Genomic DNA, 24,758 nt, shown 5'->3' with positions numbered 1-24,758 from the left:
ATTTTTTATTTTTAAAATTTTAATATAAACGTTTTTTTTTATTCTTTAAAGTTAACTACATATATTACAAATCCCGAGTCCCGACCCCCGCATCTTATCCTCCATTGTTTCTAAACACACAAAAAGAGAGATAGGGCATTGGGTGGCCATGTTTTGTGTTTGGTGAAACCGGCCTAGAGAATTATTAGTGTTTTGTAAAGTGAAGTCTTTGCAAAGTCGTAATTGTAAGACAAGAAGAAATATCAAACTCATTTCCTTATACTTTTAGCATGTTATAACTTAACCAATTTCCATGTTACCGTTTCGGATTAAAATGCCTGGCATGGACCTGAAAGCATACGTTCGTCTAATTTCATCTTTTTGAATTGGATGATAAGATGATGAAATTGGTTTCCAAATCTATTTTGAGGGTTTAATACTTGAAGATGATGATTGAAAGTTTGACAGTTCACTTTGGAAATATATCTTAATATTCAATAACTAATTTATAATGCCTACAAATCCAATTTAAACATGAACCAGGTAAGATTTATCAAACCTGGACCGACCATACCCGCTTAGAATACAAGAGAGTCGGTTCCGGTTCCAGGTATGCTCGACGGGAAGTTGAAAATACCCGTTAAGCCCGTTTTGTATGATTAATTTGGTTTTTGCATCAGCTATAGTATTGCCTTTGTTAGCACTATGATTTAGTACACACTAATTTAATATGATTTGTATGTACATTATATTTAAATTTAGTTTCAAGAAAAAAAAACAGATCCTTGTGGTTTTACTTTGTGGCCCGTAAGATTTAACAAACTTATTCGGCCTATTTACCACTTTATTTACAAATTAGTCAATCTGCTCTGGCTCAGCTTTAGCTCATAACAAGTAGATCTGGCAAATATCAAATTACTTAGGTAACACAGGTCCATGTACTTACAAGACCCATATTAAACAGGTGCTAAATCAAATATAAATTCAATATTTATTGCAGTTCTTATATCTGGAGCCTTGATATTAGTTTTTGTTCGTTTTGTTGCACAACTTTTTTCTACTTAATAACACAAAATATGTGCCGCAGGTGTTGTTGGCCTGGTAGTTTGGCAGGGTTGGCTACGTTGCTATTAAAAGCGATCGGTTCTTTTTGACTGATAATTTTCATTAGTGTAGCTAACCTGTTGATCGTTGTGTATGGGAGATCCGTTTGGGGCCTTCGAAAGGATTGGTCAAAGGTAGCTGTCAAAAAGAAGCAAATACAGTTTTTGTATAATTATGTTGAGCTACCCGGACTGGGACGGGTATAAAACTAGTCACTTATATATACAAGGTTGACAAAATATCAAATGCAAAATAAATCCCTAACACTTCATGGATTCTGATCAACCAAAAACCACACAGTCCCATTCATTTGTTTCTCTGCCTCAACCACAACAACATTCCCACTAATATTCGTCACAGCATGATATCCTCCCAGCTTATCTACGGTCCACGTACTATCATAAATCGAGTATTGAACATGACTTATTCTGTTCGGAAACACCAACACCGGAGAAAAATCCGCTATCCACACGGTCCCACTTCCTGCCACCGCCAACTTCCCTGTTGTAGATTTCAACCTCATCCCGCCTTTCACATTGTTATTATCAATAACAACTTGATCAACGCTCGTGAAGTCCCCGTCTAGTTCCACCACATTTCTTGAGTCTCCGGAGAACATATTATTAACAATGTTGAGTCCTGATATTCGACCATTCACGGCCTTCAAAACAATATTACCTCCCCCTAGAAAAAACCCATTACTAATATGAACTTGTGAAGGGTCGTGTATAACTATTGAATTATAATCCATGTAACAATTATCGACCCAAATTTGTCCCGTTTTGATCAAAATCCCGATTCCACCGAAGAAAGTTGCTTTGTTGTAGCAATGTACCCCGGTGATCATGTTAGCCTGGCCCCTTAATACTATCCCAATTGCGGCTGAGAAGATAACGACATCAGTAACTGCATTATCATTACTAGCGAGATCAATGGCGGTCCCCAAGAAATCCCGCTCGTGTTGGTCCCCACCTATCTCGCCCATGAAACAACTAGATATGAAGGTTTCATGACCTCGTGCAACGAGGATTCCCTCGGTGACAAAATGTAGGAAAAAGCAGTTGTTGACTCGGGTCCTGACCGAGTCAACAACGAGAAGGCCTCCACCTATGTTACTTGAATCAACGAGGATGTCGTGGAAGGTGATGTCTTCATAGTATATTGGTTCGTTTCTTGTTTTCATGTCGGAGAATGTATCGTATGATGTGTTGGTTGTGGTTGTTGAAGGTTTTAAGGAATTTGGCGAGTGTAGTTCGATAAGATAGCCGTCGGGTGGGAATGTGATAGATGCTCGTAATGTACCGCCTTGTATCTGTAAAGTAAATCGTGTTAGATGTCAACCGGGTAAATGTTGCATTGGCAATTTGAATCAATAGGGTCCACTATATAAAAATTTCCACTAGTTAAATCAAACATGAATAAAAAGGTTACAAAATGAAATATCATAGATAGATGAATTAAATAATTCGTAAGATATGGTAAAGAAATGTTAAATCACAAAAGATTTCGTATTCCGTGCTTAATTTTATTATATCACCAAACTATTCTAATAAAACAAAATAAATATAAACACTTGTCATGTTTTGATTAATTTTTATAATTTTTTCCTTCCAAAACTAATTTACCCTAATATATATAACAAATTAATAAATACTAACATATTATTTTACACTAATTTACATAATATCTATATATTTTTATAAATATAAATACTAACATATTATTTTACTACATATTTCAAAATACTTGGTAAATTTCAAAAATTAACAACAAATTATGTTTCTCAAATGAAAGTTGTTTCGGGTTTTTTATAGAACTTAAATTTGATATTATGGGTCAAAAGTTGGTAAATAGATTATTTGGTACAAATTAACTACATTTAGGTCAAATTTTGTTACGGGGTCAAAAATGAAAATTTTGAGTATTTTTAAAAGTTTGAGAATCAAAATAGACTTATCGTCAAATTTGTTATGGGTTCAAAGTGTTAGACTTTGAAATGTCAAAAGTATGAAAGTTAGAATTTTAAACATGATTCGAGTTTAAAATTTATTTTTAAGGGCATTTTTTGAAATAATCAAAAGGTTCGGAATTTGACAAAACTAACTATTTTTCCCTCAACTATTAAAATGTAAGAAAAGACTGCGAACACTTTCGACATACCACCCCCATGCCTATTAATGCTTCTAACTTTTATCAATTTTGAAATATTTATGTTAACCTTAATTTTTCCTTCAATTGTGATCAGAACGTTGTATGAAAAGCATGTCATGGAAAACTATGCTCAAATGAAACAAAATATTCACAAAATTGGATGGGTTAACATGTTATTTTTTATATTGTCATTATGACATAGTCGAGAAACCCTCTGAAACTTATCAAAATCTTTTTCATGGTGTAGCTCAGAAAAACATAGCTCTTGAAGAACATCCATTGTTACAATTTAATGTTCTACTTTCCTTTAATGAGTGGTAAATTGATAAATATATCAATAAAGGTGACGCTCTTTTTGTATTTAGACTGAGTGGTTAGAACTACTATCGTATGAGAAGCTTTATTTTCGAAATTGGTTCATAACCAAAAGTCTTTCAATTATATATATATGGCACCGAGAATGAATTTTTCAATAGAAAGAAATATTCTCAGGTACGTTTTTACATGAGCATTCTTTTATTAAGTTCATTTAAAAAAATAATTTTGTGATATAAATAAAATCAATTTATGTACATATTGTATAGATACAAGTATAGATATAATACATTTTTTTTTCATATACGCTATGTAATTATTTATTTTATTTATAATTTGAATTATCACGTGTGTAACACGGGCTCCAAAACTAATAGATATTATATTGAAAAAAAGAGGAGAAAAAAAAAACTATCATTTGGTAAGTAGTAAAAACTTGTCAAATAAGGCGAGTTTACAAAAACGGAAAATAACTTTTATGGTAAATGTGTTTTTAATTTCTTTTTCACGTTAAGATGAATAAAGTAGTTAAAAAGTTGTTTTCTGAAGTAGTATTAATTATTAAATAGAGTCACGATTATTAGAAAATTAAAAAGGTAAAAAAATATAAACACTTATAATATTTATTTAATAGCAATATGAGACCCTTACGCAATCACCTACTTTATTCTATTTCTCATTTCCATAATATCAACAAAATGGTTGTTACTTGTTACACTTTTATGCTTAAAATTGATTAAACCGTTTCAATTCTGTTAATTTTCCAGATTTTTTCATGGGTTGTTAGTTTCTTTGGCTGCATTTTGTTCTTTGTACTTCGAGCTTCTTACCTCTTGTAAACGATCCATTTTGGTTTTTATAAAAGTCGCCTATCAAAAATGTATATATTATAAAAGCCAAAAAAGGCTCATAAATACAATGAAAAACGCGTAAAAACTGGAGGTGCAGATGGGAGACGACGCAGTACATCATTCCCAACATTACCATTCTCTTGAAAATACCCAAGAGTAGACCTACTAAGCATTTACACCATTTTAATGAGACATGCAAATCTGCAACACAGAACTTAAAAAAATGTGCAACATTATTATTTTTACTTTTTTCTTCAACCGGTTTACATAATTGTGTTTGTTTGTTTCACCACACAGTTTTAAGTCATTTATCCTTCGTTTTAATTTATTATTTAAAATTATTAAATTCGTTTTTAACTTTTTTTTTCTTTAAAGGAATACAAATTATTTTTCCAAGCTGGCCAGGCAGGTGTGCATAAAGTAGGAAAACCCTAACCATTCAACCGCTTCAACATCATTAGGTATCCGGACACACGTATTTCAGTTTTCACTCTCCAATTATCCATATCAAATCAAATCAAAAAATTAATATATAATGTAGAGAAATGTAGATAAAAGCATAAATTCTTCACCTCCTTGCAATTTATTAACTAAATTTTCTAAATACATTTAAATATTTCTAAAACCTAATTTAAAAATAACAAAATATAGTGCTGATGGTATTTTGTCTTGATACATACATATGTGCTGATATATACCATATGGATATGGATGTGTATGAGCAGGGCTGTCTTCGAAATTTATGATGCCCAGAAGAGTATTAAAAAATACCTTATATCTCTTAAAAAAAGTAACTTATATAGAAGATAATTGTAATAACAATAAATATAAACAAAGATATTGAGTGTTAAACTAGACTAAACTACTCTTCTAATCGGACGTATTGTAAGCTTAAGTGCTTAAAAATAGTTATAAAAATTTCAAGCCTCTCTCTGTATTGGGCACTCAGCAGTGGCTAAGCTCGACTGGCGTAGGAGACGGCCTTGTGTATGGGTCTGTATTGTTAAATTCTATAGAGAGATTAATGTTTTTGTTCAATTTTGATCTTCTATTAAAGCGATTTGTGAACGTTTTTATCAAAATATTAGAATTAGTATACTTACTTTATAATTAAAAAAATTAGTTACTTTTTGAGAAATGATGTATTTAGCCAGGTGTCCATATTTAGAACGGGTAAACTTGAATGCACGTGAGACGCATATAGTTCCGAATGTACATTTGTACTACTGACTCCGTAACTCCACATTCACAAAAATAGACATGAATTTAACACAACATATAATAAAAAGGAAGGGGTAAGTCAGTAAATTACCACCAGATTGCCGGAATTTGGAGGAATAACAATGGGGTTAGATATCCTGAAGCTGCCACCTTGAAAGTCAACAACAGCACCACCCAAATCGTTGACTCCGGGCAGCAGCTGCAGCCCGTTAACAGCCAACGAAGCGTCAGTCACCGCAGCCATGACCGCCGCCGTACTATCCTGCGCACCACTCGGGTCTGCTCCATACCCGATTGGGTAAAACACCCGACTACCGGAACTCTGTTGTCAAATTATTTACTGATCATTTCAGATGGCCATTTGAAATTTTAAAATCATAAATGCCGGCATACTTTATGATAAGTTGTACATCATGCATAAAATGTGTGTACCTTAATAGTATCGGAAGATGATGAAAGATGAACCGAGTGTGAAGAGGTAGGTCCCAGCAGAGCCCAGTTGGACCCGCAAGACTCACCTTGAAGAGGGACGTCTGCGCAAAGACCAACTGGTTCCGCATGACCCACCATGCTCAGAGAGATGAAGACCTTACGCGCAGTACGCCAGCTATTCCCGCAGGAAAAGCCTCCCAATGGTGAAGTACCCCGCCTGTTCCCGCAGCTGCGGATACAAGCCATCAGCGGATCCTACCCGCACTAATAGTAAGGCTACACGCACAAGGCACTAACTCTCAATAATTCAGTAATGTCACCGGAAGAAGGAATGAGCAAGCCGGGAATACTCCCGCCCAAATGAGCCAGTCCGTACGCTTCTGGAGGATCTTTTGTACTATACCTGCCAAGGTATGGACAAAATAGACAAGATCTGACCAAAGCAGCCCATCACAGGGTGACAGCTCGCTGACAACAGTACGACGAGGAGCACGCTCTAGTACTTAATGTCACTATCAGCCGCTGCCTACTCACCAACCCTTGTCGTGGCACGTGCATAGCCTGCAGTTGGTGGAAAAGGAATAGTACACAGCCGGCCATGTCACTATCAGCCGCTGCCTACCCACCAACCACCAGCATGGCACGTGCGTAGCCCACAGTTGGTAGAAAAGGAATATTATACAGCTGGCTGTACCTGCTTGGAAACCTACCTTCGGCTATAAATACTCCAACACCTTGGAACGGTATCATATATTATCCGGTATCATCATATACTCTCATATATCATCTGATACTATCTTATCTGCTCTAGCTATTTCTCTTAATATATACTTATATTCAGAGCAATCTAGTCTGATTCTCACGCCGGAGGGTGGTCACAAGGAGGTACCCCCCCTTCTCAGTGACGAGCTCACGGTGTCTGTTTTGCAGGTCATCAGAAGAATAATCATCTTTGCCGGACCTAACCCTCGTGGGAAACATCTACTTAACCCCCAGATTATCCGTAATCTGCCGGGGTCACTTAGTGTTTCTTCATTGGCGCCATCCGTGCATAAAAGCTAGAACTAATTTTCTCAGTTTTTTCAAAACCTCTGGAAAGATGGTTATGGTTACTCCGATGCCAAGGCCAACGAGTGACCAAGAAACTCCGGTAACCACAACCCCAGCTACTGGGGGGAACACCGGCGACTACACAATTTTTACGAACACTACCCCGGTTACCCAAGCCGGGGCAAGTGCAGTAAATAATCCTCCCCTGTGATTCAACGATACCCTGTTGGAGAGACAACAGACGAGGCTCCCCCGCCAAACACTTGATCAAGTTAAAGCGTGAGCGGAAGCACGTCAGAAGGAATTCCAAGCTGAGTTGGATGAACGCTTACGTTCACTCCAACATGCCGACGAATTCGGAAGCACTCGACAATAGCTCAACATGAGTAATGAGTGCGAGTATGATAAAGATTGGGAAGAATCTGACAGTGACGCAAACCCGCGCCATAGGGCGAAAGGGAAGCGTAAACAAGTAGATTTCCACAGAAGAAATTTTGGAGAAACCTTTAAACCAAAAAACGCGGGTGGAAACCCACGTGACTTCTCTAAAACCTTCAGACCAACTGTTGCAAATGCGGGAACGTCCAAATTTGCAAGGGACATTGCGGAAGCAATTGCCCCGAAAAGTGCCAAACAAATGTCCAATATCGGCACTTATGATGGTATATCCGACCCAGACGATCACTTGAACAGATTCATAGCGGGGGCAACCGTCAGCAACTGGACGGAACCCACGTGGTGTTACATGTTCCAAATGACGCTTGTTGGGGCAGCCAGAGCGTGGTTCGACCGTCTACCGGTCCACCACATCTACGATTGGGCAGACTTCCAGCAGAAGTTCAGCCAACACTTCAGTCAACAAAGAAAGTATACCGAAGAGCAATGGACGATCCTCAACTGCATCCGAGAGGAAGATGGGTCTTTACTAGACTTCATCACGCGCTTCAACTCAAAGAAGCTGAGTCTGGGCACCATAAGCGAGGATCTTGTTCGCGCAGCTTTCATCCAAGGCGCCGAATACCCAGAGCTTATCCACACATTGACGGGTAAAGACGGCATGCCATCCACATGGGATGCCATCATGACAGCAGCTAAACACTTCGCGGAAACGGAAAAGCAACTGGGTAGAGATCTTCCCCAGAGTACAAACCTCTACACTCAGAAAACAAGAGAAAACAACGTCCTTACCGCCCGACAAAACAAAAAGAGGAAGCTTGGTATTTGGCAGTCAATGGTAAACTTTGACACCTCATCCGGCTCGCACCCTCGGTTAGGCGGAAAGGACAACATGCAGTCGTCGAACCGGAATCCCAGATGGACGCCACTCACCAAAAGCATCACCGAAATATTTGCCACCGAGAGGCTCCCATGGCCAAAGGCTCCAATAGTCCGACAGCGTCACAACGCTGATCAGAGCAAGTCCTGTGACTTCCACGGGACAAAAGGTCACACCACTGAGGAATGCATATCCTTGAAAGATGTCGTTGAGACATTTGTCAGAGATGGGAAACTCACTCACCTCGTGGCGTAATGGACGCTAAGCAGGCTAATGCGTGTAGAACCCCAGTTGGGGAAAACACGGATGAAACTGCAGCCTCAATGTTGGAGACTACATACTGCGTAAACAACGAGATTCCGATCCAGGTGCATATCGGCTCGAAAGGCTCGATGACACCCCCATCCCAAGAACATGGAAGGGAGCTAAATTACACAGGCTGCATGTAGATCAATTCCAAACTTGTAAAGAAAAGGCCTAGAGCCACTTCTAATGGAAATGATTCTCCTTATCACATTGACGCTGATGGTCTTACATTTATACTTATGATCTGACCACTGATATGCCGGTATTCACCGCATGAATAAGTGGGGAAGTCGTTGCGTGTGGAAGGCGGCAAAACCCGCATAAACACAAAAAACGGTAAAAATTTCTAAGGAAAAGATGAGGAAAACCTTCACGCAGGTCAGTTATAGGTGAAGTTTGGTCATCCCACTAAATGAAAGTGACGGTCCTACCCGCACAATCATGATAGAGGAAACTGAACATTAACCTATTGACAACCGCGCGTCGAAAGGTTAACTTATTCAAAACACTGGTATGCCGGTATTCACCGCATAAATAAGTATGAAAAGAAGTAAGTCGTTGCGTGTGGAAGGCGGCAAAACCCGCATAAACACAAAAAACGGTAAAACTTTCTAAGGAAAAGATGAGGAAAACCTTCACGCAGGTCAGTTATAGGTGAAGTTTGGTCATCCCACTAAATGAAAGTGACGGTCCTACCCGCACAATCATGATAGAGGAAACTGAACACTAACCTATTGACAACCACGTGTCGAAAGGTTAACTTATTCAAAACACTTGGAAAATTGCTAAGTTAAACTTAAGTATGCATGAGCGAATCATATATTGTTTATGAGGCAAAATAAGTGCCAAATTAAACTATCATATGCATGAGCAAGTCATACAACGTTTATAAAGCAAGCCATTAAGTGAAAGTGACGGTCCTACCCGCACAAACATTTATATTTCACAAAAAATTCAAACATTACAAGAATGGCCAGGTATCTACCCGCCTACAGAAATATAAATCTATCCTAACGGTGGGAAGGGATCTCAAGGTTCAAACTTCAGGACCACTCCCTCCAAACCCACTTGAACCCGCACCATCAGTTGGCTGTGGCGGTTCAAGGAAAGCCTTGAGAATAGTTAGCCCATCATCAGCAGCAGCAATTTCGTTCACCTTCTCCACCACCGGATGCGGGAAGGCAGCATACTGGTTCACTGCTTGGTCGTAAGCAGCTTCAGTATCCACGTCATAAAGAGGGAAGTTGGAAGGCGGGATGCCCTTCTCAACAAACCCCAGACCAAGCAGGAAACCAGCCTTTTCCCCATCCTCATGGGAAGCGTTGAGGGCCGCGCTCATGGCATCGTCATAAGATGTGTTCGTGAAGATCCGATGCACAACCTACAAAAATATATATATATATATATATATATATATATATATATATATATATATATATATATATGTATCAAAAACTTTTCTAAGTATAAAGAAAAGCGTAAAGATATTATGAAGCTATGCATACCTGCGACAACGCTTCTCGTAGAAGCCATTCCTTGGTGATCAGAGCTTCCTGGAGGGCAGCTTGAGCTTGGTCACGGGCGCGTTCGGCTTCATTTTTGTTAAGGTTGGCAAGCAACACTTCCTTAGCAGCAGCCTCTTCAACGCCCTTCAGCTTACGCTCAGTGTGGTCAAGCATACCCCTCTGGTCCAAGATCTCTTGGAGCTTCTTGGCATCTTCTAAAGCCAAAGCATCATGAGCCTGCTGAAGCCTCTCTAGTTGGCTTTAAGCTCCTCATTCTCGGCGCGCAGAGGCTCAGCAATGGCTTCCGCTTTAGTGGCCCTCTCGGTCGCGTTCCGCGCAGTTTCCTTAGCCAACCTAAGCTGTTCGTTAACAGCTTGGGTAGCCTTGGAACGGGCCTCGATCCGGGCCTGAACTTCAACCTCAAGGGCCTTGAAGGCCTTTTCCTTCTCCGCAGCAATGGCGGCAAGTCTCTTGTTCTCCTCCCGGATAGCCCGCGCCTGAGCCACTTCCTGGCTACGCGCCGCCTTTAACTTGTCGTTTTCAAGACAAAGCAACTCGACGCGCGGCTGCATCCGGGCAAGGAGAATCCGAAGCTCATTCGTCAGCCTACCCTCCTGGTAGCTAGACATGGCTTCCCCCAACGCACCACTTGGGGCTGCGTGACGCGCCCACTCGACGCAGTCCACAGTCGTTCGAAGGGTTGTTCCCCGGCGGATGTTCCACCGTGGAACATACACCTCATTGGAATCCGAAACTGTAAAAACAAAAAGCAGTTAGGAAAAGATGATGTAAAAAAAAAAAGGCCAAAATAACCCTACGCACCTGTAGGGTCGACAACAGGCCGGTAGCTGTAACACCCCGACCAAAGGCGGATTATACATCGGGGCGCCACATATTGTTTCATTACTCGTGACACTATTGGTGTCAATATTTATTAATACACATTTTATCGCGCACGCGCAGCGGGGAAAATAAAGAACATAAATCAAACATAAATCAATATATTATAAATTATAACATTCAAACATCATTAACTTGTCCTGATACATTTTAATTCTAGGTCCAAAAGTAAAAACGTCCTACATGTCCACAAGCTCCAAAACAGCTACTGCAAACCTGAACATGTGTTAAAATAAACGTCAAACACTTGCGTGTTGGTGAGAAATCAAGTTTAATACAATACATAGATAACAATAAATCTGCGCGCAACATGTGTATGTCTGGTTTTCAACAAGGGTGTAATCTGATCGGGACCAACTCTAAGAGACAAGACTGCCAGTGCTCACAATTGAGCTCACAAACAAGACTAACTGTGCAAGTGTAACAAAAGAGAAAATCATAAACGAATGTTCTCCCGTGTTCATCTAATGGTACCATGAAAACTGCGGAATAGACCGACAAGACGGTTAATGATCCACACATACAAATAAACAGCCAAGTCTACGTCCTCAACACATGGGATACTGCGCGACTAAAGCTCATAAACAAGTTTAAGACTCTAAGTTTGTATGAACACATGAACATCCCAAAACATTAAAAGCAAAAAGGGATTAGGTACGAGATTACTCACTTGATAAACGATGCGGTGAAAGATATGCAAGAATCAACTCTTAAACAAGCAAAATTAACCTATAATTAAGATTATTGTTTTAACGATCTGTTTTAAGTCTTGATAATAAGTTAGCATAATTAATAAGTAAATTATTATATAATATATATATATTACCGGAAAAGCAGGGCAGAACAGGGAGGAAGACGGAGGCAGAGAGGAAGACGGCAGAGAGAGCAAGGAGCAAGAGAACAGGAGAGATTAAGTGTTTGTGTGCGATGTGTTATGAAAATATTATTATTATTTATAGGAAAACCCTAGGAGACACAAACCCTAGAAAAAGGGGAAAAGATCTCAAAGAGTAAAAGAAAAGATATCAACGGTAAAAAGTTCTGAAAAGTAAAGATATCAAAAGATATGGCAGCTGCAGGGGGCAAGATAAAGCTGACAGGGAACAGTAAAAAAGGCATGGGCGGTTCAGATAAAGGTACTGGTCAAGCATGGCAAAAGCAGATCTCAAAAGATAATGTCAGTCACTTTTTCTACCAACCAATGGGGGTTGGTACGCATGCTGCGCCGAAAGTAACTATTCAGACATTAGATAGGTTAGGTCAACAGCACAGAAGATAAGACAACACAAAAGCAAACGGCTAGATTTAAACAGAAGATACAAGGGTTAAGCGCGGGAAGGCTGAGTGCGCGAGCGCGAAGGCTGGCACAACAATCCTTAGCGCACTGCGGGAAGAATCACATCCTTAGCGTGCTGCGTGAAGAACTAGAATTCTAAGCGCATCGCGGGAAGAACATACATTCTTAGCGCATTGCGGGAAGAACATGCATTCTTAGGGCGCTGCGAGAAGAGTTCTCTTCACGCATCGCAGGAACAAGATGTCTTCTCGCAGGCTTCCATGTAAGGAGTCTGGCGCGTGGAGCTGCGCAGACAACCTTAGGCGGGAAGGAACAAAGGACAAGCAAAGAGTTAGAAGAAAGAGGGAAACAAGGCGGAAAGAGAGAAGGAGAGGGACGGGACGGCGGAAAGAAAGAGAGAGAAAGAGGCGGGAAGGAAAATATATTACTATTATTAAAAATAAAGTATAGGTATAAATATATATTAAATCATAAAAGAAAGAGATCGGATAAGAGAAACGGGTACCTGGGTCGGGTCGGATCGGGGCAGATGTTACAGTCTCCCCTACTTTAAGAAATTTCGTCCCGAAATTTATCTCGAAGTAGGTTGCGCAGAGAACAGGTGCGGGTACTTGATCTTCATTTGACCTTCCCTTTCCCATGTAAACTCGGCTCCGCGCTTGGACTCCCAGCGAACTTTCACGATAGGGATACGACTGCGCTTGGTTTGCTTAACCTCGCGATCCATAATCTCAACAGGCTTCTCAACGAAATGCATAGATTTATCAACTTGAACTTCATCGAGTGAAATGTGAAGGTTCTCGTCAGCTAAACACTTCTTGAGATTGGATACATGGAACGTTGGATGCACATTACTGAGCGCGGGCGGCAGGTCAAGTCTGTAGGCAACTTTTCCCACACGCGCGAGAATCTTGAATGGACCAACATAACGAGGAGCAAGCTTACCCTTCTTCCCAAAGCGGACAACACCTTTCCAAGGCGACACTTTGAGGAGAACAAGATCACCAACTTGAAATTCGAGAGGCTTTCGCCTACGATCTGCGTAACTCTTATGTCGGCTTCTGGCAGTCAGCAAATGATCACGGATCTTGGCGATTTTATCGGTTGTCTCTTGAACAAGTTCGGGTCCTGTGATTTGAGCTTCACCCACTTCGCTCCAACAAATCGGGGAGCGGCACTTACGACCGTAAAGTGCTTCAAATGGGGCCATACCGATACTGGAATGATAGCTGTTATTATAAGAGAACTCAATCAAAGGCAGGTGCGAATCCCAATTACCTCCAAAATCAAGAACACAAGATCGGAGCATATCCTCAAGAGTTTGAATAGTTCGCTCAGACTGACCGTCAGTCTGAGGATGATATGCCGTACTCATGTCCAAGCGAGTTCCTAGCGCAGATTGGAGAGATTTCCAAAAGCGAGATATAAATCGGCCATCGCGATCGGATATGATGCTCAAAGGAGTACCATGGCGGCAGACGATTTCCTTGACATAAAGCTGCGCGAGATGCTCAACACGGTAGTTTTCACGAATGGGCAGGAAGTGAGCAGACTTAGTCAATCGATCCACTATTACCCAAATGCTATCATGTTTGCTTGCTGTCAAAGGTAACTTGGTAATAAAGTCCATCGCTATACCTTCCCATTTCCCCGTAGGAATTTCTGGTTGTTCGAGCAAACCAGATGGGCGTTGGTGTTCAGCTTTAACTTTAGAACAAGTCAGGCACTTAGCTACGAACACAGCAATATCCTTTTTCATTCCAGGCCACCAATAAGTAATGCGCAAATCCTTGTACATCTTATCAGCGCCAGGATGAATAGAATATCGAGATTTGTGCGCTTCACTCAGGATATCAGCGCGAAGATTCTCATCAAAGGGAATCCAGATGCGATTAAGATAGCAGAGAATTCCACTCAGATTAGGGACAAAATGCGCTTCCGCGCCACACGCTAACTCGGCGCGAAGGTTACCATTACTGATGGATGCGCGCTGCGCGTCACGAATACGCGATTCAAGGTTGCTTTGAATCGGCGCGAAGTGAAGCTGGGTGCGCGGCAAGATGCAGTTAAGTTGGCAGGGTTTTCGGCTGAGCGCATCGGCTACCACATTAGCCTTACCAGGATGATACCGGATCTCACAATCGTAATCGCTGATGAGTTCGTTCCATCGGCGTTGCCTCATGTTAAGTTCCTTTTGATCAAAGATATGCTGAAGGCTTTTATGGTCAGTGTAAAGGATACACTTAGTACCATAAAGGTAGTGTCTCCAGATCTTCAAGGCAAAAACAACTGCACCAAGTTCGAGGTCGTGAGTTGTATAATTCTTTTCATGAACCTTAAGTTGCCTTGATGCGTAAGCGATAACCTTGCCTCGTTGCATAAGAACACAACCGAGACCTTGGTTGGATGCATCGCAATACACGACAAAATCATCATTACCCTCAGGTAGCGCAAGAACAGGAGCTTCACACAACAAACGCTTGAGCGTTAGAAAGGCTTCTTCTTGCTTCGAGCCCCAAATATACGGTTTACCTTTGTGCGTCAGAGCTGTTAAAGGCAAAGCGATCTTTGAGAAGTTCGAAATGAAACGCCGGTAATAACCAGCTAAGCCCAGAAAGGAACGGATCTCAGAAGGAGAGGATGGCGTAATCCAGTTCTTGATTGCTTCAATCTTGGATGGGTCGACATGAATACCCATCTTGTTTACAACATGACCAAGAAACTGTACTTCATCCGACCAAAATTCACACTTGGAAAGCTTAGCATAGAGCTACTCGGTTCGAAGCTTCTGCAACACCAACCGAAGATGTTGCTCATGCTCGGCCTTGGTCTTAGAATACACCAGAACATCATCGATAAACACGATCACGAATTTATCCAAGAAAGGCCTACACACCCGATTCATAAGATCCATGAAAACGGCGGGTGCGTTGGTTAGACCGAAGGACATGACCAAGAATTCAAAATGACCATAACGAGTTCGAAAAGCAGTCTTCGGAATATCTTCATCGCGGATGCGCAACTGGTGATAGCCAGAGCGGAGATCAATCTTCGAGAAACAAGAGGCACCTTGGAGTTGATCAAAGAGGTCGTCAATACGCGGTAAGGGATACCGGTTTTTAATGGTGAGTTTGTTCAACTCGCGGTAATCAATACACATGCGAAACGATCCATCTTTCTTTTTAACGAACAACACCGGAGCACCCCAGGGCGAAGAGCTAGGGCGAATGAATCCTTTAGCAGTCAACTCTTGAAGTTGGCTGGCCAATTCTTGCATCTCAGCGGGTGCAAGACGATAAGGAGATTTAGCTACGGGGGAAGCACCAGGGACAAGATCAATACGGAACTCGACTTCACGAGCGGGAGGGATACCAGGAAGATCATCAGGAAAAACTTCAGGAAAATCACGCACAACAGGGATATCGCGAAGCTTCTTTCCTTCATCGGGTTTAACCACATGGGCTAGAAATGCAATACACTTCTTCCGCATGAGCCTTTGGGCTTCGGCGCAAGACATAAGTTTAAGACCACTGGAGGGTTTTTCGCCGTAAATGTAAAGATCACCATTTTCTCGAGGTATGCGAATCAATTTCTTGGCGCAAATAACTTCGGCGCGATTATGCGAGAGCCAGTCCATACCAATAATAACATCAAAGCTTCCAAGAGGCATAGGGATGAGGTCGATCAGAAAATCGTTTTCGTTAAGATTAAGCGTACAATCTTTAATCACTGAGTTAATTAAAATAATTTCACCATTAGCCAATTCAACTGAAAAATCTTCTTTTAAATCGTTGCGCGGTCGCGCAAGCTTCTGCTCGAAGGCGCGAGAGATAAAACTTCGATCGGCGCCAGTATCAAAAAGTACAGAAGCATAAAATCCGTTAAGCAAAAATGTACCATTAACTACGTCATTATTCGCTTGCGCTTGGTGCGCGGTTATGTTAAAAGCTCGTCCACGCGTCACTTGGTTCGAAATCTGGTTCACCGGATTCGCTTGTGTGATTTGCACTTGCAGTCTCGGGCACGCGTTCCGGAAATGACTGGGATCACCGCAGTTATAGCACGACCTGGGTCGTGGGTTTTGGTAGGTTAGTTGTGGATTCTGTGGGTAGACTGGTGGTGTTTGCGCAATTGGGTTGGCGGGAAGGACTCTACAGTTCTCAGCAGTGTGACCAGTACGGCCACATCGGTTACAAAGTCGACACGGGGTTTGGGTTGGGTGGTGAAATCTACAGGTTGGGCAAAAGGGATGGTTTCCTGTGTAAGGTTTCTTAGTTGGCGGGGCAGGGAGTGCTGGATTGGTTAAGGCATAGTTATGGACTGTAGGAGGTGCTGGGTAGGTTGACAGTGGGTTAGGCGCGTAAACTGGGGGTTGGTATGCGGGTTGCTGGACAATGGGCGGGTTGGTAAGCGCATAGGCCTTGCGCCTGCGCTTGAGGTTGTTACGGTTTGAGGGTTCTGGTTTGGTTTCTGCGGGTTCAGGGGCAGTCTTGGGGAGTTTGGTCTTCTCAGTTCCCCGCAGGAACAGGGTTCCTGCTCTGACATGGTTGTCGCTGAGCACAGCGGCCAACTCAATGGCGTCAGAGAGGGTAACTGGGTTTCTGGCCCATACAGAATCTTGAATTTCCATGGGGAGACCCCCAAGGAATTTCTCTATGGCTCGGCGGGAAGGGGTAACAAGGTGAGGGACCAGTAAGCTTAGCTCGTGGAAGCGCGTCGCGTACTCGCGCGCTTCACCGCTGTATTGCTTCAAGTTCCAGAATTCTTCCTCCAGGCGCTTAACTTCGTTGGGAGGGCAGAATTCTCGCGTAAGAATTTCCTTGAATTCCTCCCATGTTATGCTAGAAGCAGCCTCTGCGCCACGCGCATGGGCTACTCCATTCCACCATGTAAGCGCTCTGGATTCCAGGACACTGGAAGCATATAGGGTTCGTCTGTCTGAGGGGCATTGGGTGTGAAGGAAAGTGTTTTCAATCTTCTCAAGCCATTGGAGCATCACGGTGGCTCCTTCAAGACCTGTGAACTTCGGAGGGTTACCCGCATTGAAGGACTTAATGTTATAACTGGAGGTATTAGCATTGTTTTGGCTCAAAGCTTGGGCTATTGCGGCGGCCATTTCCTGTGAACGTTGCTGTCTACGCATGCGCGAGGCTTCTCTTCTCTGAAATCGGCGAGATAGCGGAGGCATTCTATAAAAATTTTAATTTTAGTTAATATCTTGGTTTTAGCGCAAAGTTTTAATCTTATAAAGCTTGGTTTCACGGAGTCAGTTACAGTCAACAGTTAAAGTAAAATAAATGATCCTAAATGCAGACTTAATAAAGGTAACAAATTCGAATCAAGAATCGACAATTCATGTATCACCATGACTTTCCGAATTCCCAATTTAAAATATACGAGCAAACGAGCATTGGAGATTGACGATTCATGTATCACCATGACTTTTCAATCTTCAATATAAAACATACAAGAAAATGAGTATTGGAGGTTGACAATTCATGTATCACCATGACTTTTCAAGTCTCCAACCTCAGAACATAATCGTAAATGGAAATTGAAAATCAACTATTCATGTATCACCATGACTTTTCGGATTTTCAAATTCAACAAACGAACATGTAAGTAAAATCAATAAAAATCGAAATTCAACAAAAATCGAAATATCGCGAAATAAAACATAAAATCATATACTGCGCAAGCGCGAGCATATTCATAAATAACGAGTAATTAACAATAAGCGCGCAAACATGAGATTTCTCTCGTGCGCGAGAAGGGACTCTTAGGTATTCTAGGCCGTTACGTCTAACCACCTATCCTAAAGTCAACGAGCTCTGATACCAATCTGTAACACCCCGACCAAAGGCGGATTATACATCGGGGCGCCACATATTGTTTCATTACTCGTGACACTATTGGTGTCAATATTTATTAATACACATTTTATCGCGCACGCGCAGCGGGGAAAATAAAGAACATAAATCAAACATAAATCAATATATTATAAATTATAACATTCAAACATCATTAACTTGTCCTGATACATTTTAATTCTAGGTCCAAAAGTAAAAACGTCCTACGTGTCCACAAGCTCCAAAACAGCTACTGCAAACCTGAACATGTGTTAAAATAAACGTCAAACACTTGCGTGTTGGTGAGAAATCAAGTTTAATACAATACATAGATAACAATAAATCTGCGCGCAACATGTGTATGTCTGGTTTTCAACAAGGGTGTAATCTGATCGGGACCAACTCTAAGAGACAAGACTGCCAGTGCTCACAATTGAGCTCACAAACAAGACTAACTGTGCAAGTGTAACAAAAGAGAAAATCATAAACGAATGTTCTCCCGTGTTCATCTAATGGTACCATGAAAACTGCGGAATAGACCGACAAGACGGTTAATGATCCACACATACAAATAAACAGCCAAGTCTACGTCCTCAACACATGGGATACTGCGCGACTAAAGCTCATAAACAAGTTTAAGACTCTAAGTTTGTATGAACACATGAACATCCCAAAACATTAAAAGCAAAAAGGGATTAGGTACGAGATTACTCACTTGATAAACGATGCGGTGAAAGATATGCAAGAATCAACTCTTAAACAAGCAAAATTAACCTATAATTAAGATTATTGTTTTAACGATCTGTTTTAAGTCTTGATAATAAGTTAGCATAATTAATAAGTAAATTATTATATAATATATATATATTACCGGAAAAGCAGGGCAGAACAGGGAGGAAGACGGAGGCAGAGAGGAAGACGGCAGAGAGAGCAAGGAGCAAGAGAACAGGAGAGATTAAGTGTTTGTGTGTGATGTGTTATGAAAATATTATTATTATTTATAGGAAAACCCTAGGAGACACAAACCCTAGAAAAAGGGGAAAAGATCTCAAAGAGTAAAAGAAAAGATATCAACGGTAAAAAGTTCTGAAAAGTAAAGATATCAAAAGATATGGCAGCTGCAGGGGGCAAGATAAAGCTGACAGGGAACAGTAAAAAAGGCATGGGCGGTTCAGATAAAGGTACTGGTCAAGCATGGCAAAAGCAGATCTCAAAAGATAATGTCAGTCACTTTTTCTACCAACCAATGGGGGTTGGTACGCATGCTGCGCCGAAAGTAACTATTCAGACATTAGATAGGTTAGGTCAACAGCACAGAAGATAAGACAACACAAAAGCAAACGGCTAGATTTAAACAGAAGATACAAGGGTTAAGCGCGGGAAGGCTGAGTGCGCGAGCGCGAAGGCTGGCACAACAATCCTTAGCGCACTGCGGGAAGAATCACATCCTTAGCGTGCTGCGTGAAGAACTAGAATTCTAAGCGCATCGCGGGAAGAACATACATTCTTAGCGCATTGCGGGAAGAACATGCATTCTTAGCGCGCTGCGAGAAGAGTTCTCTTCACGCATCGCAGGAACAAGATGTCTTCTCGCAGGCTTCCATGTAAGGAGTCTGGCGCGTGGAGCTGCGCAGACAACCTTAGGCGGGAAGGAACAAAGGACAAGCAAAGAGTTAGAAGAAAGAGGGAAACAAGGCGGAAAGAGAGAAGGAGAGGGACGGGACGGCGGAAAGAAAGAGAGAGAAAGAGGCGGGAAGGAAAATATATTACTATTATTAAAAATAAAGTATAGGTATAAATATATATTAAATCATAAAAGAAAGAGATCGGATAAGAGAAACGGGTACCTGGGTCGGGTCGGATCGGGGCAGATGTTACAGTAGCCGCCAAACCCATCACCCGAACCTAAGGGATATCCATCCAAGAGGTCAGGCAGATGGGAAGGAGGCAGAGATTGGCTAGAAGCCCCAACCCTGAACATACCTGATGAACCGGCCGGGGACGAGGTAGTCGCCGGTTCCGGAGTCACGGTTGAAGCCGCCGCGGTAGAGACCATCGGAGGTGAACTCACAACCGAGGCCGCCGCTGCGGAGGAGCCCGCAGAAAAAATCACCGCCGGCTCAGTGAAGGATGCAGTAAAGATGGCACTGACAGCCGGCGGAGATGACGTCACAATTGGAACAGTTGCCTCAACGGGATGAGCAACTGAACCAACACTGCAAACAGGCGCAGCCGCCTGGGTCATCGCCTCGGGTAGATTGACCAAACCTACCGTCATGGGTCCAGAGATGCTCCTTCCCGCTCCACTCTGGAATGCGGTTGCATCCACGCCTGCATGAAGACAAAATATTAAAAACAATGGCGGAAAGAATTGCGGGTAAGATTAATTTATATTTACGAGTTTTCTTGAGCTTGAAGGTTCTGACAGGCGGGGACGAACCCGATGGAGCCGGCCTTTTCACGCCGATCACCGTCGTACTGGGCTGCCCGGAGGTGACAGCTGTCTCAACCTCCGGAACAGTGGTCTCACCATCACCAGGGTTCCCCACTGCCTCCTCGCTTTCGGTCTCCGAGTCGGACCGATTTCCCTGATCGGCGGTTGAGGCAACCTTCGCCTTGCCCTTCACGCCGGCAGCTTTCTTCTTCCTCACGAAGAAAGACCCATCTGCGGATCCCTCATCAGAAGATGATAAAATTAGGGAGACTCCAGCAGAGGTTTGAGCATGAACAGGGCGAGGGTTAAAGAATCCCTTACCTGGCCGCGTGGCGCTCAAAATCTCGTGGCCCGGCGGGTAGACCTCCACGAACCTATCCGCCGTTTGCTCCAGGATGGGCAACTCGTTCTCATCAAGAGCACGAGTACCCAGCCGAGCGGGACTACCGCTCTCACGCGGTTGCAGAAGCGATTGCAAGTTGTTTCCCTCTGAAAATAAAAGAGAAACAGTTAGAAGAAAAACCCTAAATCAGCAAAAAAGACGGAGCATACCGTAGGGAGTAGAATTCAAACCGTATTCGAGGATGATAGGTACTTGCCGCGTCCCAGAACCGGCATCCTTCCATACCCGGCTCATTCCAAGCATCACCATCCCAGACTCCGCAAAGCGGTAAACCGGAGTCTGGATCCGGGAGATCTTGGTAAACTATTCCGCCTCCTGGTAGTTGGAGGTGTGAAGGTTGGGGAGTGCCCTCCCGTTCTTGAATGTCATCGCAATAGGGACGACACGGGCAGAGATATAGAAGAACTCCTGCTTCCAAGACCGAAGACTGCGCTCGGTAGCACAGATCTTCAAACCCTTGATCCGAGTGATCAAGGTGTACCAGCCCTGGATGCACCTCCAGGAATAGAAGGTCATCAGGCGGTCGACGCGGGGCTCAATGCCCAGAATGTGGCACACCCATTCAAAGTGGCGAACCTTTGCGATCACCATCGGGTGCACCTCCGTTAAGTGTACACCGTGTTTCTCCAAAACACGGTACACAAACTTCGTCAATGGGAACCTGAGATTCCCATAGATGAAGAATGCAGCATACACCCCTATCTTGCCCTTGGGGGCATCGTACACCGTCTGGTGAGGCTCAGGAAACTCAGGCTCGAAAGGCTCGAGCATGAACTTCTTGACGATGTACTGATAAAGGTCGACGGAAAGAGCACACTGGCACTCGCTAGCAGTACTCTTATCGTCTTTGTCAGACGCGGACATCGGGTCCTCAGGGTATACGTCGGACTCTTCGGCAGTAACCTCAGGATCATGAATAGAAGACATGTTGAGGTTGGAAAGAAGAACGATTTCAGGAGAATGCTCGGCAAAAGTTAAGAGTATTCGCCGGAAATCGCTTAGAAGTGAAAGTGTGAGTTGAGATGCATCCTCTTCCCCCTTTATATACCCATCGCAATGAATGCGATGAATTTAATGCGGGGGAGAGGGAAAAGCGCAGGCGCAATGAGACGATGACACGTGGAAAGCAAGCTGGCAACAGCTGTCGACAGGACGCGTGCCGTAAAATTCGCGCCCACGCGCCCGAAAACTCGCGCCCACGCGCCTGAAAAAGCGTCTGGAATGACCATATACTGTCACGTCGCCATAACTTCCTGCACGTCCTGAAACTGTCAGAAGAAACCGTCGGACGACGCTAACGTCCCTTCAACAGTTTGGACTGTTCTTATCCTTTCACCAACTCTTCGAATTTCAAAAAGACTCAAAAAAATTCAAAGATTCAAAAATAATAGGGAATATACCCCCTTACCTTGGTAACCAAGAAACCGTAAGACAAGTGCGGGTACAGTGTCAAGGCGAAACCCTTCACATACTTAGCACCTGCAGGGAATTGAAGCCAAGAATACCTTGGTAACCAAGAAACCGTAAGACGAGTGCGGGTACAGTGTCAAGGCGAAACCCTTCACATACTTAGCATCTGCAGGGAATTGAAGCCAAGAATACCTTGGGAGTCAATTAACTATAAGACGAGTGCGGGTACAGTGTCAAGGCGAAACCCTTCACATACTTAGCACTCGCAGGGAATTAAAACCAAGAAGGATCTTCTGGGCCATGCTTGTGGAAAGGGAAATAATATCCCCGCATAGCGGGAACGTTGAGAACTAGATTGTTTGAAGCTCCAAGATGTAATTGGTTGTTTAACATAATTGATCACTATGTCTAAAACTACCAAAACCTCGTGGAGAATCTACACAAGTGAAACTCAACGCTCCTGACTTGCGAGGAGGTTACATACCTACCCGCATCATACCCAAAGATCAAGCAGAAAAGTCGGGAATTTCTGCACGTGACATTAGGAAACCCGCGGGAAGAATCCCCACGGAGAACCTTAAAACTAAAAACCCTTTTCAAAACCCCTTGCTTAAGTCCAAAAGTTCACCTCACTTATTAACAATTCATGAGAAGAACATTGGACTGGGGGGGACTTGAAGAGGTAGGTCCCAGCAGAGCCCAGTTGGACCCGCAAGACTCACCTTGAAGAGGGACGTCTGCGCAAAGACCAACTGGTTCCGCATGACCCACCATGCTCAGAGAGATGAAGACCTTACGCGCAGTACGCCAGCTATTCCCGCAGGAAAAGCCTCCCAATGGTGAAGTACCCCGCCTGTTCCCGCAGCTGCGGATACAAGCCATCAGCGGATCCTACCTGCACTAATAGTAAGGCTACACGCACAAGGCACTAACTCTCAATAATTCAGTAATGTCACCTGAAGAAGGAACGAGCAAGCCGGGAATACTCCCGCCCAAATGAGCCAGTCCGTACGCTTCTGGAGGATCTTTTGTACTATACCTGCCAAGGTATGGACAAAATAGACAAGATCTGACCAAAGCAGCCCATCACAGGGTGACAGCTCACTGACAACAGTACGACGAGGAGCACGCTCTAGTACTTAATGTCACTATCAGCCGCTGCCTACTCACCAACCCTTGTCGTGGCACGTGCATAGCCTGCAGTTGGTGGAAAAGGAATAGTACACAGCCGGCCATGTCACTATCAGCCGCTGCCTACCCACCAACCACCAGCATGGCACGTGCGTAGCCCACAGTTGGTAGAAAAGGAATATTATACAGCTGGCTGTACCTACTTGGAAACCTACCTTCGGCTATAAATACTCCATCACCTTGGAACGGTATCATATATTATCCGGTGTCATCATAAACTCTCATATATCATTTGATACTATCTTATCTGCTCTAGCTATTTCTCTTAATATATACTTATATTCAGAGCAATCTAGTCTGATTTTCACGCCGGAGGGTGGTCACAAGGAGGTACCCCCCCCCCTTCTCAGTGATGAGCTCACGGTGTCTGTTTTGCAGGTCATCAGAAGAATAATTATCTTTGCTGGACCTAACCCTCGTGGGAAACATCACTTAACCCCCAGATTATCCGTAATCTGCCGGGGTCACTTAGTGTTTCTTCAGAGTGAGATGAATGTTGGTAAAGCTTTGTTTTCAAGTCATAAAGCTTTTGTTGTTTTTGTGAACCATTTGCTTCTTGCAACGCTGAAAATGAAACCAACAATAATAAACAAAAGGGTCTCATTGAGCCCATGGTTCGAGCCACAAACCGGTTAGTTAGTTCGTAGGTTCGAGCTAGTCTAAGATCAGGGTTAGGGAGAAGAATCAGATGAGTAGATGGCTAGTTTGGCTTGTCTATGTATCAATCTATCTATATATTGTTTAGTTGTTTTTTTTTATTTATTATTTTGCTTTTGCTTTATAATAAATGAAAGCATCAATAAGTTTGGTTTTAATTGTATCTAGTGCACTCTGCCTATATAAATGAATAAATCCATCTGTTAAAGGGCAAAAGATTACCTTCTCATATGAAAAGAATCAAAAGGTGACATCTTTTTATGAAATATTTCATGTGTTTTTTTAATTATTTTTCGTGTCGTGTAATTTGTATCAGGTTGTTGTAATAGTGACAGAAACAAAACTTTTTTTAATCCGTAGGACATGAGTCACATTTTATTTAAAATAAAATAAACAGTAACAATACTCTAGTTAGTTATGGTGAATC

The 24,758-nt window shown here is 42.7% G+C and overlaps 1 protein-coding gene across 1 annotated transcript; it reads right to left on the bottom strand.

The window, feature by feature from the left end:
• Positions 1 to 1,351: 1,351 nt before the first annotated feature.
• LOC143547650 (polygalacturonase QRT3-like) lies at positions 1,352 to 24,278 on the bottom strand. Its single transcript, XM_077039027.1, has 4 exons — positions 24,149 to 24,278; positions 6,054 to 6,079; positions 5,713 to 5,943; positions 1,352 to 2,395 (listed from the first exon to the last, which is right to left on the bottom strand). The coding sequence occupies exons 1-4, from the start codon at positions 24,276 to 24,278 to the stop codon at positions 1,352 to 1,354; spliced, it is 1,431 nt and encodes a 476-aa protein (XP_076895142.1).
• Positions 24,279 to 24,758: the final 480 nt, after the last annotated feature.

The sequence above is a fragment of the Bidens hawaiensis genome, unplaced genomic scaffold (assembly GCF_021521415.1).
Source record: "Bidens hawaiensis isolate Kalapana, Puna unplaced genomic scaffold, B.hawaiensis_p1.1 tig00014774_1, whole genome shotgun sequence".
In the NCBI taxonomy this organism is placed as follows: Eukaryota; Viridiplantae; Streptophyta; class Magnoliopsida; order Asterales; family Asteraceae; genus Bidens; species Bidens hawaiensis.
The sequence above is the reverse complement of the archived record's forward strand: the minus strand, read 5'-3'. Positions and strand labels throughout refer to the sequence as shown.